General features: G+C 33.4%; 1 protein-coding gene across 3 annotated transcripts in view; it reads right to left on the bottom strand.

Moving 5' to 3' along the window:
* Positions 1-7,568: 7,568 nt before the first annotated feature.
* The window catches only part of USP15 (ubiquitin specific peptidase 15), a 136,116-nt gene continuing 125,168 nt past the window's right edge, over positions 7,569-18,516 (bottom strand). For all 3 annotated transcript variants that reach the window (XM_058308351.1, XM_058308350.1, XM_058308352.1), the window contains 2 exons: positions 13,046-13,134; positions 7,569-9,523 (listed from right to left, as the gene is read on the bottom strand). In XM_058308351.1, the coding sequence (XP_058164334.1) occupies positions 9,341-9,523; positions 13,046-13,134 (272 nt within the window). In that variant the 3' untranslated portion in view covers positions 7,569-9,340. The remainder of the gene's footprint in view (positions 9,524-13,045; positions 13,135-18,516) is intronic.

Here is an 18,516-nt window from a genome sequence, read left to right as displayed (position 1 = left end):
TGGTAACAATTGTGTTCAATTCTGAATGGGCTATTTTATTTCTACACAACTACTTTTGTTGTCATTAAATAGCTCATTTTTCATGTGCCTTTTTATGAAAATAATGTTCAGAATGTTGCAGGTCTAATTAGTTGTGTAAAGGGAATTGTTAGGAGATCTGTTCATAAAAATACCTTCTGTATAGTTTAATGTACAACCTGCCCCAACACACTAAAAAAAGAAAATCACAGAGAAAACCACTCCTTTTCATCCAACCTTGACTATTTACTCCTTTATCAAAATTTGGCTCAATTTATTTTCAAAATTAGCTCAACCTGTAGGAAACTGATTCTTGCCTTTGTCCAGTCAACAAGACTTTTTGCCTCAAAAGTGTGGCCGTTTTAAAAATGAGAACTAAAGTATGAGCAATTATGGACTGTTTCACTCAACAAATTAGTAATTTGTACTGCTGTCTTTGTATATTCCAAACAAAAGGTCAAGATTTTTCCTATTTCAACCTGCTTGGGGGGATTTAGGAGTTTCTCTGTAGGGAGAGCAGTAAGATCCCATCTGGGCTGACTGAAACCATCTATCTGCTTCATATTCTATAAATTGTGTGCTGTCAGGGGATGGAGCCTCAAGGTGGTGTTTGGAAACTACATTATCAGCCGATGCAGAGGCAAAAAGGAATCTAGATCTTACTTTTGGCTGTTAATTCTCCTTGGAAACCCTGGACTCTTTTCAAGTAAAATGGGCAAAGTCTGGGGAAAGCAGACTTCGGAATGTTGTAGGTGTGATATGGGCAATAGGAGGCTATTATCCTATGCACAGAAAGTTTACTTAGCAATGGAAACCAGATAAAATCTAGATTGGAATGCAGAATTCCTCACAATAAAAATTCCTTTAGAAAATATAAATGAAATGTTGCTGTTCTTTACATTTGATATTTCATATTTTATAAATGACCTGAATTTGTTACTACAAACATATCTTTTTTGTAAGTTCATAAGCACTTTTACTTTTAAGGCTCGTAAAATAAGTACTCAATAATATGTCAGGATAAAATCAAGTCATAATAAATGCAGTGATGTGCTTCAGACATTGAACAAATTTCTTCATTTTAGTAATTTAGTATTTATTCACATGTAGGGAACACATACTATGCCCCACACCACCTTAGCAACTAAAGTTAAGAACAAGAGTCTATCAGATAGTACAGCCTAGTTGAGGAAGAGAGAGATATGAGGTAGAGCCAAAGGTGGCAAGTGATTTGTCAGGAGGATCGAGCAAGGGATAGGTCTTGAAGAATTAGCACAGGAGCTTGCCAGGTAGGAGGTAAGGCAGGCCATGTAAATAGAATATGGGAGAAAACCCAGAACTGTCAAACTGTGTGTGACATGTTTGAGATGAGGTAAATAGTTGAATGAGGGCAAATTCCCAATCTTTCCCCCCAGGTACCACATTAACTGGAAAGCTGGTACTAATTGCTACCCTACTCTTTCCTCTTTTGCTAAAGAAAGTTTATTGGAACTTGAGTATGAATAATACTTAATAGTGATAACTGCTCTCATCTGTATAGAGTACAGTCACTTCCATATTTGGATAATATACTAATATCATATATATATCTTTGAGGTACTGGTGCTGGGGCTGGGGATTGAATCCTGGAACTTGTATGTGGGAAGCTGACGCTCAACCACTGAGTCACATTGGCTCCCCTGAACTGTTTTTTTTTAAGAGGCACCAGGGACTGAACCCAGGATCTCCCATGTGGGAAGCAGGTGCTCAACACTTGAGCCATACCCACTCCCCTAATATCTTCATTAGTAATAATACTTTCTGTATTTTTTTTAAAGATGTATTTTATTTATCCCCTCCCCTCCCCCCGACCTCGTTGTTTGTGATTACTGTCTGCTCTCGGTGTCTATTCGTTGTGTGTTGCGTCTGCTTGTCTTCTCTTTAGGAAGCACTGGGAACCAAACCTGGGATATCCCATATGGGACAGAGGTGCTCCATTGCTTGAGTCACCTCCACTTCCTGTTTTGTTGTGTCTCTCGTTGTGTTTCTTCTGTGTCTTTTTGTGTCATCTAGTTGCATTAGCTTGCTATACCAGCCCGTCGCACAGCTTGCTGTCTTGCTCATCTTCTCTAGGAGGCACCAGGAACTGATCCTAGACCTCCCATGTGGTAGGCGGGCACCCACATGCTTGAGTCATATCCACTTCTCTCTGCTGTATTCCTCATACTGATTAAGACACAGTTTAATCCTTACAATCATTTTGAGAGGTTATATAATGCTCAGTAACAGTGCCAGTGGTGGATGGCTGGAGTGAATTTGGTTTCCTCATGCACGACTATTAATAGCTCCCCACCAAAAGTAAATTATACCTTCTGAGGAAAATCATGCACTTATAAGCAAATATGCAGCTTTAACACAGTCTTATCACTCCATGCTAATTAGATTGCTGTCCAAAGCCTTCCTAAATTGAAATTCTAGAGCTGCTCTAGTTTATAAATTTGGCAAGTGGGAGTCAGGTAAAAGAATTAATTAACAGACATGTAGCAGGTCCTGAATTCAGGAAGGTTAACTCCAGAGCCCATCCTCTAAACCACTCTTTTATAACTGGGAGGCTTAAAGAAAGACTTTAAGGAGGAGAGGAAAAGGATCTTATATTAATTTTTTTAGGGAGCTTATTCTGGCAGCAGAATAGAGAATGGACAGTAATAGGAAGAATCTGGTGGCCAGGAGACTGGTTAATGTGGCTGACATAATCCAGGTGAGTTTACCTGAAATTGATACTTTCAAAAAAGAAATCTTAGCTGCCCAGGACAGAGTTAATACTAGTTAAATAAAAATACCAATAATTGTTACTAATGGCATCCAAACAAAATGTAGTCTGGATTATTACATTTAACTTAAATCATTTTAGATAATGATTAATGAAATTGGGGGGAAAAACCAATAATCCATGTTTGCTAAAGACATAAAAAGTTCTAAATGTACAAGTTGTGAAGCTATGCTGCTTTAAAGTAAATTTTTAGTATATAACTGCATTCTAATATTCATTATGAAATGAGAATTTTCAAGCTTATCATCACACTAACACTCCTGCTCCAAGCCTTTAATAGGAGCTAAATAAAAATAAAAGCAACAAATAATCTGACTCAATTTTCTTTGCTAAAAATATATACATATACTTTATTAATAGTTTTTAAAATTGAATTTGAGATTTCATTTTAAGAAGTCTTTTATGAGCAATGAGTACTTCAATTGTCCGTAATAGAAAATACTGGCTTATTTTGCAAAACTTGATAATTTACATCTCCACATTTATCACCTCATTTAAACCCTCCTGAGAAACTGGTAGTGTTCCCATATTATGGTCGGGAAAAGTGAAACTCAGAGGTTAACTTGTTTGGAGGTGGCTGTGGTGAAAATGGTTCTAAATAACTCTAGAATGCTTCCTGCCATATCACAGTCTCCTCTGACATTATTACCCAAATATCTATCATTAATAACCATTACTGTTTCAATCTGCAATATTACCTCAAGTCACACAATAGATACATGGCTTAAAATGTAATTCTGAATTTTATAATTTGAACTGTTTTGCCTTACCAAATTCACTTGATTATTTAAGGGAGCCTTATAGGAATTTTTTCTGAAATTAAAACATAAAATTACTACAAGTAATTTTCCCATCTTTATAATTTATTTTCTGGTTTGTTAAAATGAGGGCAATTCTAATATAATTCATATTTTCTGGTATGTTGCTTTGTCTTAAGTAATTTTCAGGACACTGGTAAATTTACTGAAATGTGATTAGAAGAAGAGAATTACTGGTGTTTTCACTAGAGAATTTAGGAATGAATGACGACCTGGAGGTCTTGGGCTTTTTGTAGGAAATGAGTTAAATAGGCATAAATTCTGATATCTCATTAGAGAACTTAAATTTTCCCATCATGCTTGATATAATGGAAAGATAATTTTCACTATAAAGAAAAATTAAGTACTTTCATTACTTATCAGGATAATTCAAGAAGAAAGCAGGCCAGATGAAGAGTGAAGGCATACATAAAAGGTCAGACATAAACAGAACACTTTAATACATGAGTCTAAGTTATTTAAAACTTATCATACCTAAAAATCAATGAACAGAGGAACGAGTTACAAAGTCTGTTAAACCTAGAATATTTTATAGTTTGTTTTTTTAAAAAAAAGCAAATACTGTAAAAAAAAGTTTTAATGAGAGTTGTGTTTGAAACATTACAAAGCTTAAGAATTCTAAACGATTCTAAGAATTAAAAAACAAGGTGATATTTAAGGTTTTCAACAACAGTTTGGGCAATGTTAAGAATGTCATTACTGTGAAAAATGTAAAAATACACAATATAAAGACTGTCGGGATGTATCCATATTTACTACTTTATGTATGCAAATTTAACTCTAGCTAGCAATGGACTTGAAGGTCACAATAAACAAAACTATTTTTTGTTTCACCAAACTATATAAAACAAGCTACAAGTTCCTGTTATGAGAGAATTATTTTTAGCAAAATGAGCACCAATTTCAACCATGATTTTCTACAGCAAAATATAGTCAATTATGACAATTTAAACATTTAAATTATTTGATTTTATGCATATTGAAAATGTGCAGATTTTCATAGCATTTCTATTTAAAAGAACGTTTGTCAAAGATAACTATTTTTAGCTGTGTACAGTCACATTTACTAGACATACTAGACATTTCTAGAAAACCCATTTTCTCCCTGCCCTTTGAGATTCTAGTCCACAATACTACGCCCCGACTCTTGATTTTCCTTGAATTGATTATCCACTTTCTGGATTCCCATAATAACCTGGGGTCTTTTCCTTTCATTATCCTGGAAAGTTCCAGAGTTGGGGAATTAGATCCCTGGTATAACGTGGGATATGTTTCCCAATGCATATATTTGCCAAAAATAATTTTTGCACTGTCTGTTCTATATTACTCATTTAAAAATTATCTTTGCCCCATACTAGGCAAATAAAGCTTTGATAATATTATATTTGAATTTTCACCATTTACGTTTTATCATCTTGATTCTATATTTAAAAACTCATTCTAGGTAGTTTACAAAAATTTGAATATTTGTTACCCAGTTTTGAATGAAAGTTTTGTTATTTAAGTTATTTGAAATTCCGTTGTTTAATATATAGTGCATATGAATTAAATATATGAAAAAACATACATGTAAAATTGAAGTGTCTCCTTCAATTCGAGAATGCTTCAAGAAAAACTATAATGAATATTTCTCAGTAGAAATATCTGAAAACAAACAAAAATAATATACCTCAGCAACTTAATATATAAGAAAAGTTAGTAAGGTTGTAAATACACTCACCTTTTTCCTTTCCTTCCCTATCCTCTGGTTAAGTGGTACTTAAAGAGAATTATTTGGGAGGGTCAATATAGCTATATTTTCAAGAGAAGCTGTTTTAAAATTCCTCAGGTTAAGTTACTATTAAAAGTAAAATAAAAATTTTATTTTATTGTAAAATAAAAAATATCAACAAAGATCTCCACTATTCTTCTCTTACATAAGTTCTCAACTCTTTGGTTCCAGAAATAAAATTTATTTTCCTTCTTTCTCACTCCTCTGAAATTTAGTGGACCTCTGGTTCCTTTCCCTAGAATTCCCCAAATCTTTATCTTAAATACTAAACTAAAAAGAATGTGCTCATCTACATTGTACAAGGAAAGGACACCAGAAACATACAAAGAAGAGAGTAGGATCAGGTCAGGGTGATCTGCTAGGTAAGCAGGCAGTAATGAAATTATCTGCAGAGAACTTAAAAACAGTAATAAAACGGACTAAAAGTTGGTCTGCTTTTTATTATCACTTTGCACCAATAATAAACAGTGCCAGTGATAATATACTCCTTGTCTCTGTCTTTGGTGTGGAAGGCTCCTACTGATGCCTGTTCCCCACTCCCACCCATCCCTTCATCTGCCTTTGGCATGTCACTGAAGGAGACTCCAAACACATTTTCTCTTACAGTTTCCTGGCTTAATTTTTATAAGATGTCCTCACCTCATTAAAATTATTTGGTGAAAAAGCACTGTCTTTTGACGGCTTTAGTACTTACTGATGTCATCAATGCTTTATATAGTTTTATATCCAGTTGCCAGAAAATCAAGAATAAATAGAGGACTATGAAAAGAACACAGATTGTAAGGAAAAGCAAGATATTTAAATAAGCATTAAGCTGCAGGTTTTCCATCAAGATTAATTAACACTAAGTTGCAGGTGAAGGAAAAAAATGTCCTGAAATTCAGGCTTGCATTTGTGGAAATAGAAAAGGGCACATCTTCAGTTAGGTGAATAAGATAAAGAAAAATGTCAAATTACACTTAAAATTTAATTAAAATTATAATAAACATATAATACATAAGTTGAATGAAGTTAACTTTAAAAGGAAAAAGTTAGTTAATATTCCAGCTGGTATTTTTCTTTTATTTGATAATCATATACTGAGTTGAAGATAGTTCTGGAAGCATAGTCAATAGACTTCAAGATGATTGAAGAAATCAGTAATGAGCATACCATATAGTTTACAGAGCACTTTCTCATAAAATACATTATTTCATTTGAGCTCTTGACAATCCTGAGGCAGACATTATAACAAAATGGGAACCAATGATGTGGGACAGAATACTGGCTCTACCACATATTAATTGTGAGACCTTATACTTAAGTAATTTGTACCTCAGTTTCTCCTATGAAAAATGGGGATGAAAACTGTACCTACACCTCAGAGCTGTTATGGGATTAAATGAGATAGTGCATACAAATTCTCTTAATATCTAGTACTCAGATCATAGTATATACTCAATAAATCCGAGCCATTATCATTATTTTACAGGTAAAGAAACAGACTAGTAAAGATTAAGTTCAAAGTTATCATATGATCACTAAATGGCAAAGCTAGATGTACAATTCAGTCTGGATATATTACTACTTCCCTGGATTACCTATGAATATATCTATTTTCAATTAGCATTTTTTGCACTATTTTTAAAGCTGATTTTTAGTAGCTGAAAATGTCATCGGAGTAAAACAGATTGTGGCATCATTAATATATCTCATACTTTAAAAACAAACAAACTTCTTTTAGTGGAAGTAGAACCTAATGACAGGCATTAAAAGAAAGGAAATAGTCTCTATGTAGGATAAGGGCAGAGACTTCAATCTAAGGCTAGAAAAAGTTAACTTTGATTTTTCTTTAAACTTTTAAAAAATGGAAACAGTAGGTGGTAGAAAGAGGGTAAAGCTCTGTGAGGGCAGAGGTATCTGTTTATTGCTATATCTCTGGCCCCTAAAACAATGATTGGTAGGTACACAAACAAACATTTGTTCAATGAACAAATATTTAGATTAAAAAAAAAATCTGTAAAACACACCCTGAACAGTAGGAATCACTTTGCTTTGACATGCTTTCCATTCTGGAATTACCTATAGAACTACAGAGTCTAGCATATTTTATCTATCCATAAAATAGGGGATTTTTATCAAAAGATTCAGAGTACGAAATAAAAGACTTAAATAAGGCCTTGAACAGCTTTATTGAAATCTGTATAAATAAACATGCACATTTCAAATGTAAACTCAAGTGAACTCAAGTGCAGACAAAATTTTAACCTCTGTCATGCAGGAGGTTAGTTTACATTAAAAAAAAAAAAAAAAGAAGAAAAAGAAAAAAAAAAAAAGGAAAAACCCAAAGCAGCTTTTAAAATACCAGGATGAAAACTAGCTTTAATATCAAGGTTTAAAGCAAAGCCATGATCAACATACCTCAATTATCCTGGTTAAATGCATTTTTTTTCTTTTTACTTTTAAATGCTAACATAAATAAATAATTTACCAAAATGTGCACTCACAGAGTGAACTTTTATATACAATACACAATTTTATAATCTATTGTATTTGATTAGTTCAAGTGAAGAACATTATACTTTTTGCTTTAATAACATTGGGACACAAAGCAATTTCTCAGGTAGTCGATATGTGAAATGTGCCCCAGCATTTAGATTTTCTATTAAAGGCAGTATTGTATGCCAATTGACAATACATTCTTTCAACTAGATTAAAGGGAAAAAGCAGCAAATGAAAAATGTTTCAAATGATTACACATATTTTTGGCATCCTGGATCCTTGAATGTGTTGAACTAAAATCAAATTCAAGGTTTGTATGCTTCATATACTGTACAGGTTCTGACTCCGGAACATGCAAATGCCAATTCTCTTATAACAAGTTACCTTCTGAGAAAAGCTGTAAGGCTATGGTGAATTCCATCAGGAACACACAAGAAAGTTAACAGACCTACCTTTAAAGCCAACTGTCCATTAATGAGTTAAAGGCCATATATGAAAAAATCTTTCATCTAAGCTTGATGCAATTATTACTATGGATACAGAATACTATTAAGTCTGTTCTTATATTACAATAATTGGGAGAACTAAAAGTTGCCAAATTACCAGAAAATGGGGTAGAGAAAAACAGACAGCAAAAATTTTAATTTTGGACCAACAGCAGATAAAAGATATGCATTTTTTAAAAAGCAAGTTAAGAAGAATTTGTCTAAGCAATAGATCCCGATAGCCATAAAAATACTTACATTTAACTGAAAAATGACTTTAGATGGAGTGTGAAATCTAGAACCTGTTTCCACAGTAGCAGTAAGATGAATATATTCTGGACTTTTAATGATACTACAAAAGGAAATAACTTTTTCAAGATTGTTTCTTATACCATGATTCAGTTTCTTTAATAGGCCTACACTGATTACTAGGGAAAGACTTGAGAATTTGGTTTTCCAAGAATACTACTGCAGTATTTATGCTACATTGATACTGCAGCTAAATATTATAGTAGTATATATGGCAGCCTAATGCACATGAATTAGATTATCCAAAAACTAAGTTCAGCCATAATTTTCTTGCAGTATTACTAGAGCAAAATAAATGACCAACATCCACAAATTTAACATCTGTCATCAATTAACTCACATCCAAAAAATTAAAGAAAACATAATTCATCAAAACAGCAGCAAACTTAAAAGGGGTTTATTTGTGATTTCCTATATATATTTAGCTTGTAAATACAAGACTGTAAATGTATTAAGAGACAATTTCTGTTAAAGTTTTCATTGTGTTTCACTTCAAGTACTGCACAAGTTAAAATCTGATAAAGGATTTACATTCGGTTATCTGAAACTCCCCATCTCAGACTTTTGTTTTAATGTGGTGGGTAACTTCATCATTTCAACAGATACCACCAGCAGGAAAGTCTCTCTTTTATGGCTTCTAGGACTTTCATTAGTTAGTATGCATACAGTTTTCATTTTCTATATCATTGTCATTATCATTGCTGTCTTCATCACTTTCTAACGGGATGCCTGTGGCAGCTGAAGCACCTTTAGTTTCTCGGTCAAGAGGAAAAAAGCCAGTTCCACTGAAAGTGTCTTGTCTCTGGTAGAAGAGTACATATGCTGCTTTGGACTGTCAAAACAAAAAAGATGTTAAAATGGTAATGATTCTCAAAGATCACATTAAAACACTATAACTTCTTAGTTGGTAACCAGTATTAGTGACAGGGCATGAATCAAATAGAAAAACCACACATGGTCAAATGGCAATTACTAAAGCTGATTGTAAGAGGATTTCAATTATATAAAGGAAGAATAGTGACTAGAATTAAGTATTTATATATTCAAATTAAGTATTTATATATTCTTCTAAGTTATTTGGACCAATAAATAAATGTAACTATATCACAGATGAACCTAGTACTTGAACTTGATAAAGAATTCTACATCTTCTTCCCTCTTGTTTCTAAAGAAAAGGTGTCTTTTCTATCTAATACTAGTCATTTGATAACATGTTTGCTCTACAGCCCAAGTGTTCCAACTGTCTTAAGGATCCTGCTCTTTGAATCATCACTTGTGTATCTTTAATGAGTCCTTCTCTATTGACCTTTTCTCTTTGGCATAAAAAATATTTAAATCTTTTCCCATCATAAATTCCTCCTCATAACACCTCCCCTTCCAGCTGTCATGTGTCTCTATCTTCCTTACAACCAAATTTATATACAGAGAAATCTATATATTCATCATCTCTTCTCATGTACATTCCTCAATCCAATGTAATCTAACTTACACCCCCAACCATTCTAATAAAATGGCTTTCACTAGGGTCAATAAACTACTAATAAACAAATGAAATGGGTGCTTTTTAGTTCTTTTAGTTAGTTTCTCTGTAGCATTTACTGCTTCACTACTACTCTATCCTTCCTCAAACTATTTTGGCTTCCATGATAATACTTTTCATTATGTCTTCTATTTCATAAGACTCTTTTGTGGGCTCATTAAATCCTGACCTTTAAAATTCATGTTCTGACCTCAGCCTACCAATCTTCTCAATCTGTATTCTTTCGCTGGATGACTCATGCAAACCCATGGCTTCAACTGTCACCTAAGAACTAACAACTCAAATTCAGTCCAACTGTCAAGTGAAAAATCCATAATACTATTATACATGCAACTCAAACTTCAAAAGCAAATTTTCTTCCCATATTCCATATCTTGGTGAATGGTCAAGTAAGTCATCGTCAACTCCTTCTTCTCCACATCTTTATATTTTTATTTAACCTTTTTTCTTAAGCTTTTAATTTTCAAATAATTTCAAACTTGTAGTACAGCTATAAAGATAAAACTCGTATAAAGAACTCCAACATACTGCCTACCCAAGTATCTAGACCCACCAATTTTAACACTCTGCCACATTTGCCCTATCATTCTGCCTGCCTGCTCATCCATCTCACCATCCATCCATTTTCTAAACATTTGAGAATATGTTGTATATGTCATGCTCCTTGAACACTTAATACTTCCATGAACATTTCGTAAGAACAAGGATATTCACTCACGCGCCCACTTAAGTATATTTATTAAATCAAGAGATTTAATATTGATATAAAGCTAACATTCTAACTCCATTTCTTTCCCATATGTAACAATAACATACTTTAGAGCTTTTCTCCTCCATTATTAGATCCAGTCAAGGATCATGTATTGCATTTCTTTTTTAACTGTGGAAGCATATATAAAGAATAAACTTTTTCATCACAACCGCTACCATGCATACCATTCAGTGGAATTATTCACATTCAAAATGTTATATCTAATCTTAACCAAATTCTAATATCTCTACCTAGTAAATATCTCATAAATCCATTCTCCCCTTGGCTATACTCTCACTACCATTACTTTAATGTAGAAGCCCTCATTGCTTAAATTACTCAGACAGCTTTCCAATCTTTCTTCTACAGTGTTCTAAGAGAGATGTTAAGATGTAAATTTAATAATGTTATTCTATTGGTTAACAATCATCCAATGGCTTCCCACGGCCTTGAAGAAAATGTCTAAACTCTCAAGGCATAGTGCCTTAATCTAAGTGCCTATCTCTAGCCTAATTTCGGCCCCAAATCCCAAAAACAGCTTTCCCTTTTGGTTATACCCAATTATTTGCTTTTCCTCTAAAATGCCATTTTTTGTCATGCCTTTGAAGGTATTATTCTTTCTGTTCAGAATATCTTTTCTTCTTTTGTCTAATTTACTACTATTTGTATCTGCATATAGGTCAAACATTACCTTCACTATGGGAACTTCCCATCCTTGTCCTGCCGATTGAAATCCCAGGTCTGAATTGAGAAGGCTATCCCCTTTCTGTGTAATATTTAACAATAAATATCACAGTACAATATACTTGGCTATATTCCTTATATTGTCAATCTTCTTTTTTTTCCTTTATTAGAGAAGTTGTGGGTTTATAGAACAATCATGCATAAAACACAGGATTCTCATACACCACCCACTACCCACACCTTGCCATGGTACGGAACATTTGAAAACAGAAAGTTGTCTTTTAACCCTGCTTAGTATAATGCCCTATATATAAAAAGTACTCAAATACTTGTTTACTGAATAATAGTCCTTGTTAAGATGCATAAGCAACATCAATAGTATAATTAAATAAATGTACAAAAAACAATAAAAAATTATTTCAGACCTGTTGATGCAATGACAGATGAAAACCATGCTACTGATTTGGCACGGAAGTTTATTAATTTGCTTAAATAAGTTGAACAATTTAAGATGAAGACTTTAAAGCACTATAAATGAAAAAGTCTCTTTTCTCAAACAATATATAATCTAAACAAGAAAACAAATAAAGCAGTCAGTGCTCCCCATATGAACAGAAAGCCTTCTATATGGCAAAGAGCACCATATGAGCAAATACTATACTCTTACTCTTTGTAATATTGTAATCAATAGTGAAATTTAGTGAAAGGCAACATTTATAGAAAAATAAACTCTTATCAGCAATTCTTAGCTTTCTTCTTAAAACATTCTATAGTCATCAATCAGTATCTGAAAGTGAGGCACAACACATGCCAATATTTTGGCTCCAGCTGTGGCTGATAAACGGATGCAAGTGTGAGCAGATTTAACTTCTTAATTTTTCCATGATTCAGAAAATACCAAAGTAACAAGTATACTAGGGTTAATTTTTAAAATCTATAATTCATTTAATTAACTCATTCTGAGTTTAAAAGATTAACTGTCAGAAAGCAGGATAAGCAGGATAAGACTATTTTGAAGATCACAGGTATGGTAAGGACCTAAAGAATTTTTTTTCCCCTTTAAATAGTCACTCCAGAAAGGTAAGAGCTGATCCTAGTTTCCAGTGGGAAGTTAAATTTTTTCATTAGAAAATCCTTCATTTTGAAAACTACTAGAAAAATTTTCATATTGTAATTTATGCTTCTTGTTAGTGGGCAAATTTAAAAGACAATTCTAGTATGAGACAATTTTACAGATTTTTAAGTCAGAGCAAGTTTCTCTTGGCTATTAGAACTGCTAGAGTATAAACTACAGTGGTCCACAAGCCCCCTTTAATTAATCTATATTCGCTCTTTAAAAAAGTGGATTCCATGATTTTCGAGAAATATAAGACACTTACCACAATTTGGTCTTCAGATGCAGTTGACACACTACTGTCATCAAAATAGTACCATTTTCCATCATCTTTATTTTTTGCAAAAGCAGTATCTAAAGAAAAATATAATCAATACTGTGACTAAAATGATTTATAGTTTCCTCAAACCTCTATACATCTACATGAGGCCTATCTATTACATATTCAACTAATTAAACTGATTAAAGGTTTTGGGGATAATTTCCTACACTCTAGATGACTAAGATACTTTTCATATAAATTCAAACTGTGACTTTTTTTATCCCAGGGACAAACAGAACATATTTATTATTTTTTATTACAGAACAACAATAATGACAATAAATGGCAACTAATATTTATGTAGTTCTTACTATATACTGGGTACAGTGCTATGAACTTTATCTCTAATACCTCAAAAGAAGATACTACGTTATTATTCCCATTTTAGAGAGGGGGAAATTGAGGCATCAAGATAAGGTTAATTTGCCCAATATAGTATAGCTCTTAAGAAGCAGATAGGATATAAACCCAGGTCTACCTCTGACTCTAAAGTATGACATTTCAACTATGATTCCACCCCCTCTGTTGTTTGCACTTGCTGTCTGCTCTCTATGTCCTTTCGCTGTGTGCTCTCTGTATCTGCTCATCTTCCCTAAGGAGGCATTGGGAACTGAACCCGGGACCTCCCAGGTGGTAGGCGGAGCACAATCACTTGAGCCACATCCGCTTCCCTATCTTCATTCTTTAACAAAAGTATAAACCAATAAAAAAGCATACAAGTGAATTATCTGTAACTTTTTACATTTGCTTTACATTTAAGTTAAAAAAGCCTCCCTTTCCATCCCATATGTTGTGTGAACTACCCAATAACTGAAGAAACAAATTTTCAAAATTATCTGTTGTCATGGCTTCTAAAAAGTGACCTTTTTACCCCTCAAATAAGGAAAGTTATTATTCTTCTGTTCCACATATACAAAAGAAATTGAGGAAGTTATCCTTGATACTATCAAAACCAAAGAGGAACATACTCTTTCTACTGAATTGTTTGACTGGGAGATGTTCAAAAGGGAATATAATCACTCTGAAAGTAAAGCAAACATGAATTTAATAGTTAGCCCTTCTACCTTTGGTGAAGCTTTACTGGTAGATAGACTGTTTAAAAACCAACCAACCAGGAAGTGGATTTGGCTCAACGGATAGAGCCTCTGCCTACCACACGGGAGGTCCAGGGTTCAAACCCAGGGCCTCCTGATCTGTGTGGTGAGCTGACCCATGCGCAGCGCTGATGCATGAAAGGAGTGCAGTGCCATGCAGGGATATCCTCCTGCGTAGAGGAGCCCCACGCGCAAGGAGTGTGCCTCTCCAGTAGAGCCGCCCCGCGTGAAAAAAGTGCAGCCTGCCCAGGAGTGGTACCGCATATGCAGAGAGCTGATGCAGCAAGATGACACAACAAAAAGAGACACAGATTCCCAGTATCACTGACAAGAATTCAAATGGACAAAGAAGAACACACAGCGAATGGAAACAGCAGAAAATGAGGGGGTGGGTGGGGAGGGAAGGGTAGAAAAATAAAAAATAAAAAATCTTTAAAAGAAAAAAAACCCAACCAACCAACCAAAAGAGTACAATGGTTCAAAATCTAATTCATTTATTTAAGAATAGTTCAGTGACCATTTACTATGTGGAAGAAAGGTCTTATATTCTACTTGCTGTTGGTTCCCTCTCCCCAAAAATCAACCCCAGAGAAAAACTAAGAGCGGAGGAAACTGGATCCAAGGAATTAACAACAAGACAACAAAATTGTGAGAACCTCTTTGAGAAGACTAAATTGTGGTGCATCAGTGTGAAATGATATAGGTATACGGTCGTGCAAACAGAATGTGTGCACAGCTAGAGGCAGCAATGAGAAGACAGGTTGGAGGAGGGCTTTCAAGTTTCATGCATATAACAATCCCTGCTTTGTTCTTCATTAGAGAAAGCACAAAACTCACTCCACCTGAAACAGAGGTAAAGTGTTTTAAAAAGTCTGGTGGGGATAACAAAGTATTTGACAACTAGTATAGCTAGCTGATAAATTAATGACCTGGAAGATCAGAGGAACTTTCTCAGGAGGCATCAGGAAAGGATAAAACTACAAAAATTACAAAGGAAGAGCTAAGTGAAATGGAGTAGAGATTTATGAAGATTTAGTTTTTATTCATAAAGAGAAAAGAGAAAGTATTTGATGGAATAATGAAGATAAAATCTTCAAAATTAACAAAAGATGCAAGACAGGATAAAAAGATTCATAGTATGCCTAAAAGGAAAAAAAAAGTGTGTATATACACAAACTCCCACACCTAGATATATTTTGGTAAAATTTAAAAATATCAAAGATAAAGAGGAATTTAAAAAACTTTCAGAAGTAAAAAGCAAAGGAATGAGAATCGGACTGATGTCAGATTTTTAAACTAACACTTATATGTAAAGAATAATCATCTCTGGCGAGCCCATGTGGCTCAGTGGTTGAGCACCGGCTTCCCACATAAGGTCCTAGGTTCAATTCCCAGACCCAGTACCTCAAAACAAACAAACAAAAAACAAACTGAAAACTGTTACCCAAAGATTCATATAGAAAATACTGTTTGAAGAAGCTGTAAAACAGAAAAAATATATAGGATGCTGTAAAAGATATGAGAGATAGGGATCATTCATTATTTCTAAAAATGGATAAGAACAAAGAAAGGAGAGAAACTAGATAATAGCCTAAACTAAAATTTAGATAATGATAACATAGCAGGCGGTGGGATGGAGGTGGGAGTGTAGTGGTGGTAAGACCAAAGGGACATAACAGAGCTTAACTAAATTTTATTTTTAGTGTTTGAGATGAAGACACACTTTAAGAAATCAGTGTGGGTAAATGACTATGTTGACTGTCTTAATTTAAGGGCACCTATCATAAAAACAAAAATAGAAGGCATATCTTTTTAAAATAATTTTTTACTGAGGTAAAACAATGAATCCATAACTTTTAAATGGAAGATAAAAACTGATCTATCAAATAGAAAGCAGGAAAGAAGGAAAAATAAAGTTCAGTCAATAGAAAATAAAAAAGCCCTAATATAGTAATCACAATCAATGTAAACGGGTTAAACTCACTGTAAGTAAAGGGTTAATTGATTCTGCCTCTTTTCCTGATAGCCTCACATATACCTCAGTTGAAATATTCAACTCAAGAAAGTATTAAGTATTTATCTCAACAAGATCCAAGATAAATAAGAATCTGTCCAAGGACTACAAACCATTTATTGACTAATGACTATTGATTTGACTAACTGGTAATAAGATGCAGCTGCAGTAGAAAATGGAAATTTTGTAAACTGAAGGTACTTCAGAGCTGATGGCGACCCTGAGATTAGATTGTCCCAACAAATTGTCTTGTGCTCATCACCAGCATATTGAAAGTGCAGAATGATTAGGATGTTGGAGGCTGTAGCTTATAGATGAAGGGCTAAAGTTATAAGACCTCTGATAAGCTTTTGCTGTGCATACAGTGTTGTTTCTTGTCTTGTATCCTTCTTAAAAGTAAGTAAACTTGGTGCTGGTGAATCCTATTTTCTGCTGAGAGTTTAACAATACAAACTCAAGACAGCTGCAGAGTGGATACAATAGTCATAAATTAAAAAAAAAAAAGTACTCTCAGACTGACTATAAGCCAAGATGTAACCGTAATGTGGTATACAAGAGAAAATCCAAAAAAAGGCACATAGAAATTGCAAATTAAATCATGGAATCAAAAGATAGCTAGGTTAACACTTGTAATAACTGAGAAAAAGAGAAAAGGGAGAAAGAAGGTCAAAACATGGTAAAAGGAAAAACACAAAGAACAACTACTCATTCTAAACATAAATGCATATAATAATGCAGAATATTATTGGAAAAAAACAGATAAATCCCTTCAGAAACAGTATGACGATCAAAATAAACAAGGATAATTTGAATACAATTGATAAGTTTAAAATATTAGAGATACACAGAATTGTATTTCTGAATAGGGAATATGTTTTTTCCTAAACATACAAACATGTAAGAAATAGACCATGTATTAAACCAAAAAGGAAACCTCAATAAACTCATAGGGATTAATATAGACAATGTCCCCAACTGTTACCACACGCAATAAAATTAAGAATAAAGGACATCTTAAAAAAAACCGTATTTTAGAAAATTAAGCATATTAGTAAATAACCTTGGAAATCATAAGGAAATTAAGAAATACATGAAATTGAAAAGATAATGAAAATACATGTTTCACAATTTGTGAGATAGAATTAAAGCAGGGGTCAGAGGGAAATTTATAGCTTAAAAAAGAGAGAAAACAAAGAGCTAAGAATTCAACTCAAAAAAACTGGAAAAGGAACCACAGAACAAACCCAAAGCAACAAGAAAAAATGTACTAAAGGAATGGAAGAAATCACTGAGATAGAGCACAAATATCAAAAGAAAAATTAATAAAATAGAAAGCTAATTCTTCGAAAAGATGATTCAGATAGACCTCTGGCAAGACTGATAAAAAAGAGAGACATGAATGAAAAAGGGACAATAAATAGAGCATGAGATATTATAAATAAGTATTCCTAAATTTGAAAATTTAGATGGATATATTTTTAGAAAAATAAGAATGACAAAATGTGCACACAAAAAAAGAAAACTTGAGTAGACAAACATGCATGAAATAAACAGAAAAATTTATGGGTCTAAGGCCCAGATGGTTTTACAAGTAAATTCTACTAAATTCTTATATACTAGTTAATTTTTACACTGTTCTAGTTATTTTAAGAAATAGAAAAAGAGGAAAACCATGCCACAGTATTTTATTAGGCTAGAGTGTAAACCTGATTCCAAAGTAAGATAAGAACATGAAAAAAATTAAAAGCTCATTTCACTTATGAATTAATTTGAAACAGTCCTAAATAAAATTAACCAAACCCAACTGTGTATCAAAATATATATAAAGATATACATAAAGATTTATGCCAGGAATGCAAAGATAGCTTAACAGAAATATCAACCAACTAGAGAGAGTAGCAAATCTGGGGAGTCACAGGCAGTACCTAAAACACTCTATAACCTAGCAATCACACTTCTGGGATTCTAATTTAAACAATAATGTTTCTCATGTCACATGATGGTATAAAGAGCAGTTTGCATGTCCGCCATGAGGAGAGTGGAGAGAGAAAAATATGGCAGATATAAATTATGAGTGGTTAGAAGCAATGGACTAAATGCACACAAAACAACATGAGTCCGAAAGTGTCAAGGAAAAAAAGACACATTGAGACCTACACATCAATTATGTAAATTAATAATGCACGATTTACAAAAGCATATACAGATGAAAGAGGCCCTGAATGACCAATGTCGTTCCTGTGCCTTGATCTGAAGAAAATGTTTAACTTAATCTTCTACATCTGCTATTAAAAAAAGAGCTAAAA

Source organism: Dasypus novemcinctus, chromosome 12, assembly GCF_030445035.2.
Source record: "Dasypus novemcinctus isolate mDasNov1 chromosome 12, mDasNov1.1.hap2, whole genome shotgun sequence".
In the NCBI taxonomy this organism is placed as follows: Eukaryota; Metazoa; Chordata; class Mammalia; order Cingulata; family Dasypodidae; genus Dasypus; species Dasypus novemcinctus.
Note: the sequence above shows the minus strand (reverse complement) of the source record. Positions and strands in the feature narration are given on the sequence as shown.